Consider the following 15,315-nt stretch of genomic DNA (forward strand, 5'->3'; position numbering starts at 1 on the left):
ACTTTTAAAGGAGTCACCACTGTATATAGTCTTGTATTTGTTATTTATTGTGATTCCAATTATTTATTTTTTTTGCAAATTGTCTTACTTTTTCACTCTGCATTTTTGGAAAGCATTTGTAAGTAAGTATTTCAAGGAAAAGTCTACACCTTTGTATTTGGCATGTGACAAATAACATTTGATGAGGCTATGTTCTAGACTCCACCGAGATACAATCCATTTCCAGAAGTCCAAACAAACAATTAGCGAAACAAAATGCTTCAAAAAAGTTCACAGGGACTACTGCTGGAATTACATTAACTGTGCTAAAAAAGTTAAATTCCACAAGGAACTTCAGTGTTATAAAGTGTTCTAGGTTTCTTTTCACTGACACTCGTAGACAGTACAAATTGTTCCAGATATTCACCAATAAAAGAGGAGAGAGAGCGATAGAGAGAGGGGTTTGAGACCGCTCACTGCCGAGAGGTGTCCAGCAGAGTTCAAGTGGTCATGTTGTGAGAGAGGGTTAGGACTGAGAGGCCCTCACTAAGTCCCAGAACACAGGGGGCCTCCAATACATCATTATCCTGCTGGGACTCCAAACGGGGACATTTTGTGACCAGAACAAGCGCACAGCGCGTCTACGCATTAATTAGCTAGTTTGGTCACATATGCAAATAAGCTCGTAATGGGACACTGTGGGCATGTATGTGTGTGTGTGTGAGTGTGCGTGTGAGTGTGAGTGAGAGAGAGTGAGTGAGCGCGCAAGAAGGTGGGAACTGGGCAACCTTCTCACCCCAGCTCCGTTTCTCCCGGGGATAAAATGGGGCGAGGTAAATAAGGTAGTGAATGGGTATCCCCCCATCAGATATAGGGGGGGGGATAAATACCAATGGTGAAGGGGCAGGAAACTGTGGCAACAGACACCAGTGTGTTTAGGATTCTACGTATATACAACATTGCAGAGGCAACCAAACACACACACACAGAAAATGGAAGATCCATCAAGCGGACCTATAATAAATGCTGGGGGGGAGGAAGGAGTGTGAAAATGGCATGTTGCCATAATCCTCAACAAGACATCACAATGTCTTCGACAGAAAGGGAAAAGTTGGGAGGAATACCTGAATGAAATAAGACATGGATGAATGAACCAATGGGGGAATAGAGGAATTAGATAATGAAATACGGAGGCAATGAAGAAATGAATGAGAGAAAGGGGGGATTAACGAGACATTTCTCGCCCAATCTAATAGACTTGGAAAGGCTGCTTACTTTCACCCAACCTCCTCAAAACCATCCAGTCTTAGTCAATGTTATGTGGATGTCCCCAGTATGTGTGTGTATGCGAAAGACAGATGGTTCTGTGTGTGCGAGATGATTGTGTGTATGTTTCCATGCGTTAGTGGGTGTGTGTCACACACACTCCTAGTGTTGCTGATTTACAATGGCCATCTCCACTGTGACCTATCCTCAACTGCTTATGGTTCTAGCAGCCCAGTCTGCTCTCCCTTACTCTTTCAGTCCATCACTTTTATTGACATTCTTCCCCTCCCTACAGTTTTACTGTATATGAATCAGCTGTTCTGCTCTAAGAGCAGAACAGTGTGTGTGTGTGTGTGTATGTGTGTTTGTATTTGTGTATATGTGCTCCATCTCTTATAAACCTCCTTTCCAGTGCTTCACCATGTCATAGCAGGCTACCATAGGGAAGGATTAGAACCAGCTTTAAACAGTCCCAAATGTCAGGCAGCCAGGCCTTAAGAGTGTTGGATAAAGCATAACCATTAGTGTTGAGAATGTGAGAATTAACCATTCAGAATCCCCCTGGCTTCATTTTAATTAAACATCTCTTAACGCGCACACACTTTACCAATGGAATGGCTGACATGTCTGTTTATGTCCCGAAGATGCCCTGGGCCCTGGTCTCAAACCCACAACCCTCTGGTCTCTCCGTTGCCCAGCTCAAAATAGACTGATTATGGGTTTGAGTTGAATGCCAACCTAGGCCTGGACGTCAATGATTCTACCTCAACTGGGAGTTGTTGGGGCATAAGGGTTCTACACTGGCTGTCTGAAGCTACAGTGCAGTAGAAAAACTGCACACTGAGTGAGAACAGTAACAGCACATTCAGTAAGAGAACACAGCTCTCAGTGGGCTGTTGTTACATAATGTATAGACTAGAGCAAAGCTATGGCTCTGGACCAGAGCCTTACTCCTTAGTACAGGGGCCCACAGAGACAGAGGAGTAGGAGCTAATGAGTGAAAATGAGAAGGAGAGAGAGCCAGAGCACTAGTTCCGACTGGTCTCCCTGTTGATACCCTTGCACCTAGAATAACACAGAGGGAAAGACAGGAAAAGAGGGAGAGGGGGAAAAAGGAGAGGAGGGAGAGCTCTCCATGAGGGCCAGATAGGGTTTTAGGAACGTGGCGCTCTGAATGTACTGGGGTTTCAATGAGAGACATCGCCGTAGCCACGCCGTAGCCACCAGTCGGAGAGGTTAGGCGGGGGGAGGGTGAAGTGGAGTCTAAGGGGGCATCAACACCATTTTACACGGTTCCAAATGATGATGATGATGATAATATTTTTTTTAAAAATCGAATAATTTCTCACCCTATTCTCCGTAAGAGAAAAGGTGTGCAACCCAAATGACACCCTGTTTCGTACATAATGCACTACTTTTGACCGAAGCCCAGAGCCCTGGTCAAAAGTAGTGCACTATATGGAACAGGGTGCAATTTGGAACATAGATGAGGAGACATCCATCCCAATCTGTCCCTCCACCAAGTGCACTGCACACAAATGTCTTTATGGAGGTGAGGCACAGAGATGAAAATAACAAACACATAGAATAGGGAAAACACTGCGCTCACATCAAAGCCTCAGCCATTAATCACACTGACATGTTAAGGAGCGGGGCAAAACTCCAGTTCTCTGTTTGATATCATACAGAATAATAGAAATACTGTCGTGAAATATTCTCTACTATTTTGGAGAAGTTATTGGCATCCTACTAGGGTGAATATAGTTGGGTAGAGTACAACAGTATACAATTCAGCCGAGTACAGTAGAGAAGTCAAGTAGAGCAGAGTATAACAGAACAAAGTATCTGTCATTATCGTACCTTGTATCGCATCTTGTTGCAGGAGTGGATGTAGAAGCCCAGGTAGTAGAAGCACAGCTTGGGGGACTGTTTCTGCAGCTGCCTGGTGAAGGCAACCTCCCTGGAGAAAAGAGATAGAGGATTTAGTCCCAGACAGACAATATAATAAAGTACACTATTTATACAAAAGCATGTGACACCCCTTCAATTTAGTGCATTTTGGTTATTTCAGCCACACCCACACTGCCATGTAATCTCCACAGACAAACATTGGCAGTTGAGCAGCCTTACTAAAGAGCTCAGTGAGTTTCAACCTGGCACCGTCATAGGATGCCACCTTTCCAACAAGTCAGTTCGTCAAATTTCTGGCCTGCTAGAGCTGCCCCGGTCAACTGTAAGGGCTGTTATAATGTGAAGTGGGAACGTCTAGGAGAAACAACGGCTTAGCCATGAAGTGGTAGGCCACACAAGCTTACAGAACGGCACCGGAGAGTGCTGAAGCATGTAAAAATGGTCTGTGCTAGGTTGCAACACTCACTACTGAGTTCCAAACTGCCACGAAGCAACGTCAGCACAAGAACTGCTAGTCGGGAGCTTAATGAAATGGGTTTCCATGTCCGAGCAGCGCATGGCTAAGATCACCATGCGCAATGCCAAGTGTCAGCTGGAGTGGTGTAAAGCTCGCCGCCATTGGACTCTGGAGCAGTGGAAACGCTTTATTTGGAGTGATGAATCACACTTCACCATCTGGTATTCCAAAGGGCAAATCTGGTTTGGCCAGGAGAACGCTACCTGCTTGAATGCATAGTGCCAACTGTAAAGTTTAGTGGAGATGGAATAATGGTCTGAGCTGTTTTCATGGGTCAGGCTAGGCCCCTTCGTTTCAGTGAAGGGAAATCTTAACGCTACAGCATACAAATGACATTCTAGACAATTCTGTGCTTCCAATTTTGTGCCAACAGTTTGGTGGAAGGACCTTTTTCCTGTTTCAGCATGACAATGCCCCAGTGTACAAAGCGAGGTCCATACAGAAATGGTTTGTCGAGATCAGCGTGGAAAAACTTGACTGGCCTGCACAAAGCCCTGACCTCAACCCGATCAAACATCTTTGGGATGAATACGAACACTGACTGTGAGCCAGGCCTAATTACTGTTATAGCAGCAAAGAGGGGACCAACTCCAAATGTACGCTCATGATTTTTGAATAAGACATTCGACAAGCAGGTGTCCACATACACTACATGACCAAAAGTATCTATTTTGTCCTATTTAATTCTGTGAGCTTAGTCCAGGCAGTAATGCAGATACGGTATAATAGTTTTCTATTGTGATAGTAGTTTTTTGCCTGTCTGTTTCTCACAAAGATTTACAATGAAGTAATATCAATTGGATTTAATTCTGTGAGTTTAGTACAGGTAGTCAGAATGCCCTTGAGGGTCTGGGGACAGTGGAGTGGCATGACAGATCCCTGAGCAGGTTGCTGGTTCAATACCCATCTTATAGTATGAACTCTTCAGCAAAGTCCTTTACCCATATAATAATGATATAGAACACTATATTAATTAAATATGTATTGTTTGACCTAAAAGGTTTTAATAAACAGCTGTACTACACAGAACATGAGTCTCATCTGTAATATTGTATAAATGTTTTAGAAATCTGCTGCAAAGAAGAGTAATTTTAGCCAATCACTTATCATAGTATAATCATAACATACTATAATCACATAGGCCCTATAATCATATGACTATTTCAGAGTAGTAAAACCAACTGGCATTTATAAAACAAGAAAGTAAACATCTAGATGCCAAATGGCACAGTATTCGCTATATATAGTACACTATGTACTGTAGGGAATAGAGTGCCATTTAGGAAGCAACCAACAACTAACTTATAGTGCGCAGTTCGTTTCCCCAGTGTTCACATTACATTGGATAAAAACATTGAAATATTGAGCAGAGAGGGGAGGTAGACAATAAGGCTAAGGAGTGCATAAAATAAAGGCTTAATCCCAATACCCACCCTTACAGCTTGTGTAAGCAGTAAATTGCCACGTGCCACTACCAGAGTGGCTCACTTGTGGGTATGCTGGCAGCATATGTAACCCATTTCAGGAAACTAGGCATATGTCGCGGGTCACTACTTCACAGGAGAGCCATTTGAATAAAATATTTTTTTAAATCAAAATGCGTTTAAAAAAAAAAAATGTATTTATTTTTTTTTACATGTGAACTTTCATGTGCCTTAATAACAAAACTTGTATGCCATCTGTAAATACAAAAACAATTGTTAAATTGAATGTGAAATGCTCTGAATTTACAAACGGACAATCTGACAGCACAGTTGCAGTCAACAACGCTCTGGATAACATAACAGCCTAACCAGCTCTGCTAGGGCGAGTAATGTTCAGTGAGCTGCTCTCGCTCAGATGTGTCTGGAAGTAGCTAGCAAGTTAGCTTTGGCGCTTGACTGCGGTTAGTACATTCGGATTAACCCTTAAAGAGATGGGTGGGGCTAAAGCTTAAGAGGATGTGAACAATGCTGAATGGGTGTATACAAAGAAGGGCTCTGCAATAGTAGTACCAAAACATTCAAGGCCATTTTCTCAAAAGTGAGTTTACAAGTTTACTTTCAAAGCAAAATTAATTTCCCTAATGTTCCTCAAATGCAGTGTATGATATACCATTTTGTAGCTCTGAGTCTCTACTTTTATCCAACGTAAAAAACACAATTTTTAATTTTGCTACATAAGACCGATTTGAGCCGGTCAGTCACATATTAGATTGTGTTAGATTGTGTATAAGGAATTCAGCACAGCAGGTTTTGCACAGCACAGCTCTGGTTATTAAATGGGTTAATAGTTTAATCCATTCTCCATTTCACAAATTTATTCACAAGTAAATAGTAATATGCTCTCAACCTCTCTGGTGACAAACTTTGCTGCCCTGTTTCCAATCGTCCACATGGCTGGGAGAACTTATTCAAGTAAGTAAATATATTTTGAAAATGTTTTTAAAAAATTAATAATATTAGCAAACTAGATAACGTACAGGCTAAATCAAATGAGCTGCTGACGTAGCTAGCTAGCTAGCTTTACATATATCCCCAGCTATCTAAGTTCATATTAGCTAGCTATATTGATGTATTCATCAATGTAAAAAACAAACTCCAAATGCATTTGTAGTTCGCTAGCTAACACCCAAAGAAGAGGGTGAAAGGATGGCAACCCCCTGTCAAAGTGAGAGAGTAAGCTATTCCTTATAAGGTAGGTACTTTTGTGTAGTTCAAGTCCCTAGAAGTGAGCACAGAGATAATAGTAACATAACATTTCAGTATTTGAGTATAATTGAGCCTTTTTCTTGTGATATTTTTCTGTCCTCAGATACAGAGAGCTGTGAAAGCCTGTCTGCAAATGAAGAGGTCACAATGAAGAGCAGTGGTTCTCAGTTCTGGGGACTCAAAGGGGTGCACATTTTTGTTTTTGCCTTAGAACTACACAGCTGATTCAAATGATCAGCTCATTGTCAAGATGCAAGTGGTATTTATGTATTCATTTGTGATGTTATCCTTAATATGATCTTGTTGTTGTCATATGCTAAACATGCACGTGTGTGCACATGCAGCTTACGGTGCATTCGGAAAGTATTCAGACCCCTTGATTTATTCCACATTGTGTTACGTTACAGCCTTACTACAAATTTGATTAAATATTTTTTCTTCATCAATCTAAACACAATACCACATAATGGACAATGCAAAAACAGGATTAGACATTGTTGCTAAATATTCAAAATATAAAAGAGAAAAACCTTATTTACTTCCAGTTGAAGTCAGAACTTTATATACACCTAGGTTGGAGTCATTAAAATTCATATTTCAACCGCTCCACAAATTTCTTGTTAACAAACTATAGTTTTGGCAAGTCGGTTAGGACATATACTTTGTGAATGACAAGTAATTTTTCCAACAACTGTTTACAGACAGATTATTTCACTTATAATTCAATGTATCACAATTCCAGTGGGTAAGAATTTTGCATACACTAAGTTAACTGTGCCTTTAAACAGCTTGGAAAATTCCAGAAAATGATATCAGAAGCTTCTAAAGCCATGACAGGCTAATTGAGTCATTTGGAGATGTACCTGTGGATGTATTTCAAGGCCTACCTTCAAACTCAGTGCCTCTTTGCTTGACATCATGGCAGAAAAAAAATCAAAAGATATCAGCCAAGACCTCAGAAAAAAATTGTAGACCTCCACAAGTCTGGTTCATCATTAGGAGTAATTTCCAAATGCCTGAAGGTACCACATTAATCTGTACAAACAAGAGTACGCAAGTATAAACACCATGGGACCATGCAGTCATCATACCGCACAGGAAGGAGACGCATTCTGTCTCCTAGAGATAAACGTACTTTGGTGCGAAAAGTGCAAATCAATCCCAGAACAACAGCAAAGGACCTTGTGAAGATAATGGCGGAAACGGGTACAAAAGTATCTATATCCACAGTAAATCGAGTCCTATATCGACATAACCTGAAAGGTCACTCAGCAAGAAAGAAGCCACTGCTCCAAAACCGCCATAAAAAAGCCAGACTACGGATTGCAACTGCACAAGGGGACACAGATCGTACTTTTGAGAGAAATGTCCTCTGGTCTGATGAAACAAAAATAGAACTGTTTGGAAATAATGTCCATTGTTATATGTTTGGATGAAAAAGGGGGAGGCTTGCAAGCCGAAGAACACCATCCCAACCGTGAAGCACGGGGGTGGCAGCATCATGTTGTCGGGGTGCTTTGATGCAGGAGGGACTGGTGCACTTCACAAAATAGACGGCATCACGAGGCAGGAAATTATCTGGACATATTGAAGCAACATCTCAAGACATCAGTCAGGAAGTTAACACATGGTCGCAAATGGGTCTTCCAAATGGACAAGGACCCCAAGCATACTTCCAAAGTTGTGGCAAAATGGCTTAAGGACAACAAATGATGATGGCCACTCCAAGGTATGGGAGTGGTCATCACAAAGCCCTGTCCTCAATCCCATAGAACATTTGTGGGCAGAACTGAAAAAGTGTCAAGTAAGTATTCCGACCCTTTGCTATGAGACTCGAAATTTAGCTCAAGTGCATCCTGTTTCCATTGATTCCCTTGAGATCTTTCTTCAACTTGGGAGTCAGCCTGTGCTAAATTCAATTGATTGGACATTATTTGGAAAGGAACACGCCGGTCTATATAATGTCCCACAGTTGACTAAAAACAAGCTATGAGGTCGAAGAATTGTCCGTAGAGCTCCAGACAGCATTGTGTTGAGGCACAGATCTGAGGAAGGGTACCAAAAAATGTTTGCAGCATTGAAAGTCTCCAATCCTTCTTAAATGGAAGTTTGGAACCACCAAAACTCTTCCTAGGGCTGAACGCCCGGCCAAACTGAGCAATCGGGAGAGATTGGCCTTGGTCAGGGAGGTGACCAAGAACCCGATGGTCACTGACAGAGCTCCAGAGTTCCTCTGTGGCTATGGGAGAACCATCCAAGCCGGCCCGTCAGGAAGTCCAGGATCCAGCTGCAGAGGAAGATGTTCAGAACCCTGAGTCCTAAGCTTGGTGACAAGCATGAAGGGGACAATGGTGTTGAACGTTGCGCTGTAGTCAATGAACAGCATTCTTACATAGGTATTCCTCTTATCTAAGATTGGTGCAGTGCGGAAAGCAATTGAGATTGTGTCGTCTATGGATCTGTTGGGGCGGTATGCAAATTGGAGTGGGTCAAGGGTGGCGGAGTTAATGTGTGCCATAACCAGTCTCTCAAAGCACTTCATGATTACATAAGTGAGTGCTACAGGGTGGTAATCATTCTGGCATGTATGCCATTGCCCCATAGAGCTGCAATCTGACTATGTTGCCTTACAGAAAGCCCTGGTTAGTTTAAAAATGAATACGGGCAAGATTAAATACATGTTGCTCTCTAATTCTCAAAAAACTAAAATCTGATGGACTACATATGTATTAATTGGATGGTTCTCCCATCGATAGGTTTCCTGCCTGTAAACATCTGGGCATGTAGACTGACAAAGTTTGAATGTTTAAAAAAAAAAACATACGAATGAGCTGGTTAAAACGCTAAGCTTTAACATGGGCTTATTATCATTTTTTAAAGATCCTGCCTCTCCCTAAATAGCAGGAAGCATATTGTACAGCACACATTTTCCTGGCAGTTTTTGACTATGGGGACACCATTTACCAAATTGCAGCAGCCACTACTCTTAAACTTTTGGATGCCGTCTAACACAGCGCCATCTTTGTTTACAAAGCACTACTACACAAGCTTCCAACGTCCCTATTGCACTCCACACTGCCGCTTCCCACCTGGCCAAAAGGAACACTCATGTGAGAATGCTATTCATTGACTACAGCTCAGTGTTCAACACCATAGTACCCTCAAAGTGCATCATTAAGCTTAGGATCCTGGGACTAAACACCTCCCTCTGCAAATGGATCCTGGACTTCCTGACGGGCCACCCTCAGGTGGTGAGGGTAGGTAGCAACACATCTGCCACGCTGATCCTCAACACTGCAGCTCTCCAGGGGTGCGTGCTCAGTCCACTCCTGTACTCCGTTCACCCACAACTGCATGGCCAGGCATGACTCCAACACCATCATTAAGTTTGCAGACAACACAAGTGGTAGGCCTGATCACCGACACCGACGAGACAGCCTATAGAGATGTCAGAGACCTGGCCGGGTGGTGCCAGAATAACAACCTATCCCTCAACGTAACCAAGACTAAGGAGATGATTGTTGACTATAGAAAAAGGAGGACCGAGCACGCCCCCATTCTCATCGACGGGGCTGTAGTGGGGCAGGTTGAGAGCTTCAAGTTCCTTGGTGTCCACATCAATAACAAACTAGAATGGTCCAAACACACCAAGACAGTCGTGAAGAGGGCACGACAAAGCCTATTCCCAATCAGGAAACTAAAAAGATTTGGCATGGGTCCTGAGATCCTCAAAAGGTTCTACATCTGCAACATTGAGAGCATCCTGACTAGTTACATCACTGCCTGGTATGGCAATAGCTCAGCCTCTGACCGCAAGGCACTACAGTGGGTAGTGCGTATGGCCCAGTACATCACTGGGGCTAAGCTGCCTGCCATCCAGGACCACTACACCAGGCAGTGTCAGAGGAAGGCCCAAAAAAATTGTCAAAGACCCCAGTCATAGACTGTTCTCTGTACTACCGAATGGCCAGCGGTACCGGAGTGCCAAGTCTAGGACAAAAAGGCTTCTCAACAGTTTTTACCCCCAAGCCATAAGACTCCTGAACAGGTAATCAAATGGCTACCCGGACTATTTGCATTGTGTGCCCAACCCCTCTTTTTACGCTGCTGCTACTCTGTTTATCATATATGCAGTCACTTTAACTATACATTCATGTACATACTACCTCAATTGGGCTGACCAACCAGTGCTCCCGCACATTGGCTAACCGGCCTATCTGCGTTGTGTCCCACCCACCAACCCCTCTTTTACGCTACTGCTACTCTCGGTTCATCATATCTACATGTACATACTACCTCAATCTGCCTGACTAACCGGTGTCTGTATGAAGCCTCGCCACTTTTATAGCCTCGCTACTGTATATAGCCTATAGTATTTTTACTGTTACTTTATTTCTTTACCTACCTATTGTTCACCTAATACATTTTTTGCACTATTGGTTAGAGCCTGTAAGTAAGCATTTCACTAAGGTTGTATTCAGTGCACTTGACAAATACACTTTGATTTGATTTGTTGCTAAAGTATAAAAGAATGAGCTACCAAACCCAGTTGCAGGGTAAATCCTTTTTTTTGTTTTAGTGAACACCCTATTGTTGGAATAACGTGCAAAATTCCTTGATTCACTGGTGCCGGTAGGTCAGTTTAGGACTCTGGTATTAAATAATTGAGTATGCAGTTGTAGTATTGAAATTGTTCCTTGTTTTATTTGGAATGTTAACAATTGTGAATGAGAACTTGGTATCAATGGGGTTAAAAAAATTTAATAAACATTTAAAAAATTAGGTACTTTCTTGGCCCGCATGGATAATTTCTCTTAATAAGCTTAAACTTGATTCAACTTTACATTAAATTTTTCTATAGACTATTGGTATTGTTTGTTCTCTCATTATTAGTCACCTGGCTACTTTAAGTTTAAGGCTATTCATAATAACCTTTTGAAATTGAACTTGGTTACATTCATTGTTTGATCGGGAGAAAACCATGCATACAGTCATAATCATAACTGCCTACCGAATGGAGAGAGCAGAAAATATAGACTACATAAAAAATGAATAGCCTAAAGCCCATGCAGCTGACAGAAACAGAGAAAGAAACAATATTTTCTGACTGGACATTTTGTGCTGCTTTGGTGGAATTCTCCACTATCTGGCCTATATTCCTCTCGAGTTCTGCATCACACACAGTATGTATTGAAATAGGCTTTAGCAAATAGGAATAGGCAAATTACTTGGAATGTCACTTGTGCTGCCCTGCGAGAGACTGTCACATCACGATGTCGTCACCATCGACGATGGCTGTCAATCATCGTTGATAGACGATGCTATCGTAATATCGCCCACCCCTAACGCACACACAAAACTACTCCAATGCCGGACACCAGCTGCTTTTTGGATAACAGTGCCTCTGGCGCAATGTCCAGTCCTCCAATCCCTCTTTATCCCCCTCTCCTTGGGGCCCCTCTTCAGAACATCTCAACATCTCCCTCTCCTGTTCTTAGCACAGAATCACACCTACACACACTCCCCATGGAACACCAAGTTTCTCTCTAGCTCACTCACTCACTCTTACACAACACCCCCTCCCCCTCACACACACGCTTCAGAAGGTGTATGGCAGAAAATGTGTATATCTGACAGAGGAAGTCTTATAAAATCAAATCAAACCTAATCAAATAACCTCGTCTGGGCTTTATCTATACAGGGAGTACTGTTACTCTTGGAGACAGACTCTTGCAATAATAATATAAGAAATGCAGACCAGGGTCTGTTCAGGCTTGTGTGTGTGAGCGCAAATGTACAAACTGCACATTCTCTACTAGTCACACACACACAATCTGTAGTCTCTCACATGCATGCATACACACGGCCAACTCTGTAAATCACCCAGTCCTTCAACATCTGTGCAGAAATACTTAAACGCTTTCTCACATTATTGGGTTACACTTTACAGGAAGCGTCAGATGTGTGTGTATGTGCGTGCTACGTGTGTGTGATCTCTTATTTCATACCAGCAAACAGTGCTGTCGTCAGCCGCACCACAAACACCCCACTGCCTCATCCAATACTGACAGATGAGCAGTATTTACCTACCCAGTCCTTAGGTATTACCTATACTGTACCTCTACTGCCCACAGAGGTGGGAAAATCAAGAGAGATTGAGAGAAACAGAGAGAGAGTGTAAAGGTTAATTAGGGAAGAAGAACCTGAAAGAAGAGAGAAAAAATAAAGAGAAATGAGAGAAGAGAGAGATGGGGATGAGGGAGGTAAAGAAAAAAACATAGGAGCGAAAGAGAGAACAAAAAGTGAAAAGATTGTGTTTTCTGCAAGTAAAGTGGCCAGCCAAATAGAAAAAGTAACCAGCCAGGGAGTTTCCAGGCTGTGGAGGATTTTTTTCTTCTTTTTTTCTTCAGAACAAGCTCTATTTTGTGGCGTTTGGAACATTCTAAAGACCTTGCTTCCATCTGAAATGCACAGCTAAATTATTGAATACTTCATTTTTTATATGACTTCACCAGATTGGTAAAATTACTTGTGGTATCGAGTAGAAAGACATGACACAATTAAAATGACTTAAAATGTATGAATTGAGTGTGTTAGCTGTTTTGGATATCATCTAGGCCAGGGTACCCCAACTGGCGACCCGCGGGCTTGGAAGTTAAAAAAAATTTGGAATTTGGAATTTTCATTCTTTGACAGAAGACTAAAATCAACAGAAAATCTGCTCCAGGTGATTTTAGTTTAAGAAATCTGTTTACAACTATTCACACGCATAAGAGAGACACACATGATTGTACATAAATGTGAGGAAGATTTGAAATTATTATGTTTTAGTCAAACATATTTATAAAGGATTTTTGCAGTCTACAAATTATTTGTAATTATGTTCCAGCCCATGAACATCCGCTACAACAAATAGAATTCAAAGAGGTCCAGTGACTAACATTTTCTCCTCCCAAAAGGTCCAAACCATTAAAATGTCTAACGTGCGCTATGATTTGGGGGCATATGTAGTTCTTGTATATGTATAGCTAATAAACAAAGTACTACATTTCAACAATATTTATTGCAAATTTTCAATGCAGCCACCTTACATATGAGGCAAAATAAATATGCATCCTAATCATAAATAAAAGTAGGCCAATTACAAATGTTCTCATTTCAAGCAAAACAAGACTGCATCTTCAAAAAAATAACAAGTGCCTGTTTCTGAAAAAAGTGCTTTGATTTTTGAACAAATAAGAAACGACAGACAATATTTATCTGTCCTACTCTCTCCCACGTCACTTCTCCATATCTCTTCTTAGCGAGAGAAGTTGTCTTTTGCTTGCCCAGTCACTAATTTGAACCTTGGCTGGAATGGAATCCGTGCCATTCTCATACACATATGTAGGTGCTCATTGTTGAGTCTAGAACGGTACTTATTTTTAATGATGTTCATAGTGGAGAAAGAAGATTCACAACTGTATGTGGAGCCACGCATGGTCAAGGTGTGTAGTGCTACTTTGGTTAGACCAGGGAAAACGGTCTCAAGACACAGCCTGCAGCCAGAAAGCGTCATGATCAGTTAGTTGAAAGTGCTCTCTTGGTGCAACATTTGCTCGCAGATCAATCAGTTCCATCTGTAGAGACCCACCATGTGCCCACTTGAAGGTCTGTGTCATCTCCTTTTGAAAATCCTCTGACATCTGTGATGAGGAACGGATTCTCAATTAGAAGGAGCTGCTGTCCAAGCCTGAAGCTGTCAAATCGATGTCTGAAGTTTCCAATCAGCTTATCTATGAAGTCCACATGAGGAGAAACATCTCTCTCAGCCTGAATCTGTTCCTACACTTTCGGAAGTGTGCACAGTTTCCTTGAAGATATTCCATGACAATTTCCAGTTCTCTGGAAGGAGCAGATAGATGTCATCAAACCTAACTGAATTGCCCTGTTATTTCACGTTGAGATTGTTAAGGTGTGATGTCTACCAAAAAAGCAACAAATCCATTTTGCTCTCGTCTTGCAAAAAAAGTGAAAACTGTGTCGCCTTCTGACTCTTGAGCTGTACTAGGAAAGCTGTTATTTCCTTTCGATAGCAATAGGTCATTTGATTTTTGCCTCAACTTCTTTCAGGAATTCTGTCAGCAGGCAATGTTGATGAGATGAGGATGCCCTGAGGAAGTTGATAAGTTTCATCATTATATTCACACTTCAGCATACTCTTCTGACAGATTGGCGCACGGGACAGACTGATGAACGATGCAGTGGTAAGCTGTGAGATCAGGGTTGTCTTGCCACAGCACCTCTCTCTCTATAGAGACCACTTGTTTTAGATCTATCCCCCTCTCTCAGCATCTCCTCTATGGCCATGTATATGTCCTTTCCTCTTGCATGTGTCTCGAAGTGGTGTTACACCTGACAGGTCTTCACAGAATTCCTTCTCTGTGTGGTAAAATCTAACATACACCAGAAGCTGGGCATTATCACTCACATCAGTAGATTCATGAACAGCTAGTGCTATGCAGGGCGCACTCCGAATAGCTTCATCCCGCGGTGTTAATACATCTTCTGTTAGTATTTCACTCTTTCTTGCGGTTGTGTTATGTGACATTGGGATTTGCTTGATCTTTTCACAGCTCGTCTTTTTGTTTACCGTCAAGTAAAGTTTCAGCAACAGCATTCATGCACTCCATTCCCGTCAGTAAATGGCTTTTGGTGTTGACCCAAAATCCAAGCTATTTTTAGTGAACATTCGTTTGCACGTTGTTGGGTAGCGAATGCATGGGAGAGGACACTGGTGGACCGATCATACTGGGCTTTGAGTTTGTATATTTTGCGTGACCTCACCTCAGACTGCTGTGGATATGTTTGCTCAAAAGATGTGTGCTTTGTTTCGTAGTGGCACTCTTCATGTTGGCACTTTTTATTAGAGCCACGGTCTCTGAACATATCAGGCAGAGTGGTTTGACACTC

General features: G+C 42.0%; 1 protein-coding gene across 4 annotated transcripts in view; it reads right to left on the reverse strand.

The window, feature by feature from the left end:
• The window catches only part of ate1 (arginyltransferase 1), a 186,290-nt gene that overhangs the window by 64,524 nt on the left and 106,451 nt on the right, over window positions 1-15,315 (reverse strand). For all 4 annotated transcript variants that reach the window (XM_036980814.2, XM_036980807.2, XM_036980801.2 and 1 more), the window contains one exon: window positions 3,106-3,205. In XM_036980814.2, coding sequence (XP_036836709.1) covers window positions 3,106-3,205 — 100 coding nt within the window. The remainder of the gene's footprint in view (window positions 1-3,105; window positions 3,206-15,315) is intronic.

Source organism: Oncorhynchus mykiss, chromosome 1 (genome assembly GCF_057628025.1).
Source record: "Oncorhynchus mykiss isolate SJ-2025 chromosome 1, ASM5762802v1, whole genome shotgun sequence".
NCBI classification, from domain to species: domain Eukaryota; kingdom Metazoa; phylum Chordata; class Actinopteri; order Salmoniformes; family Salmonidae; genus Oncorhynchus; species Oncorhynchus mykiss.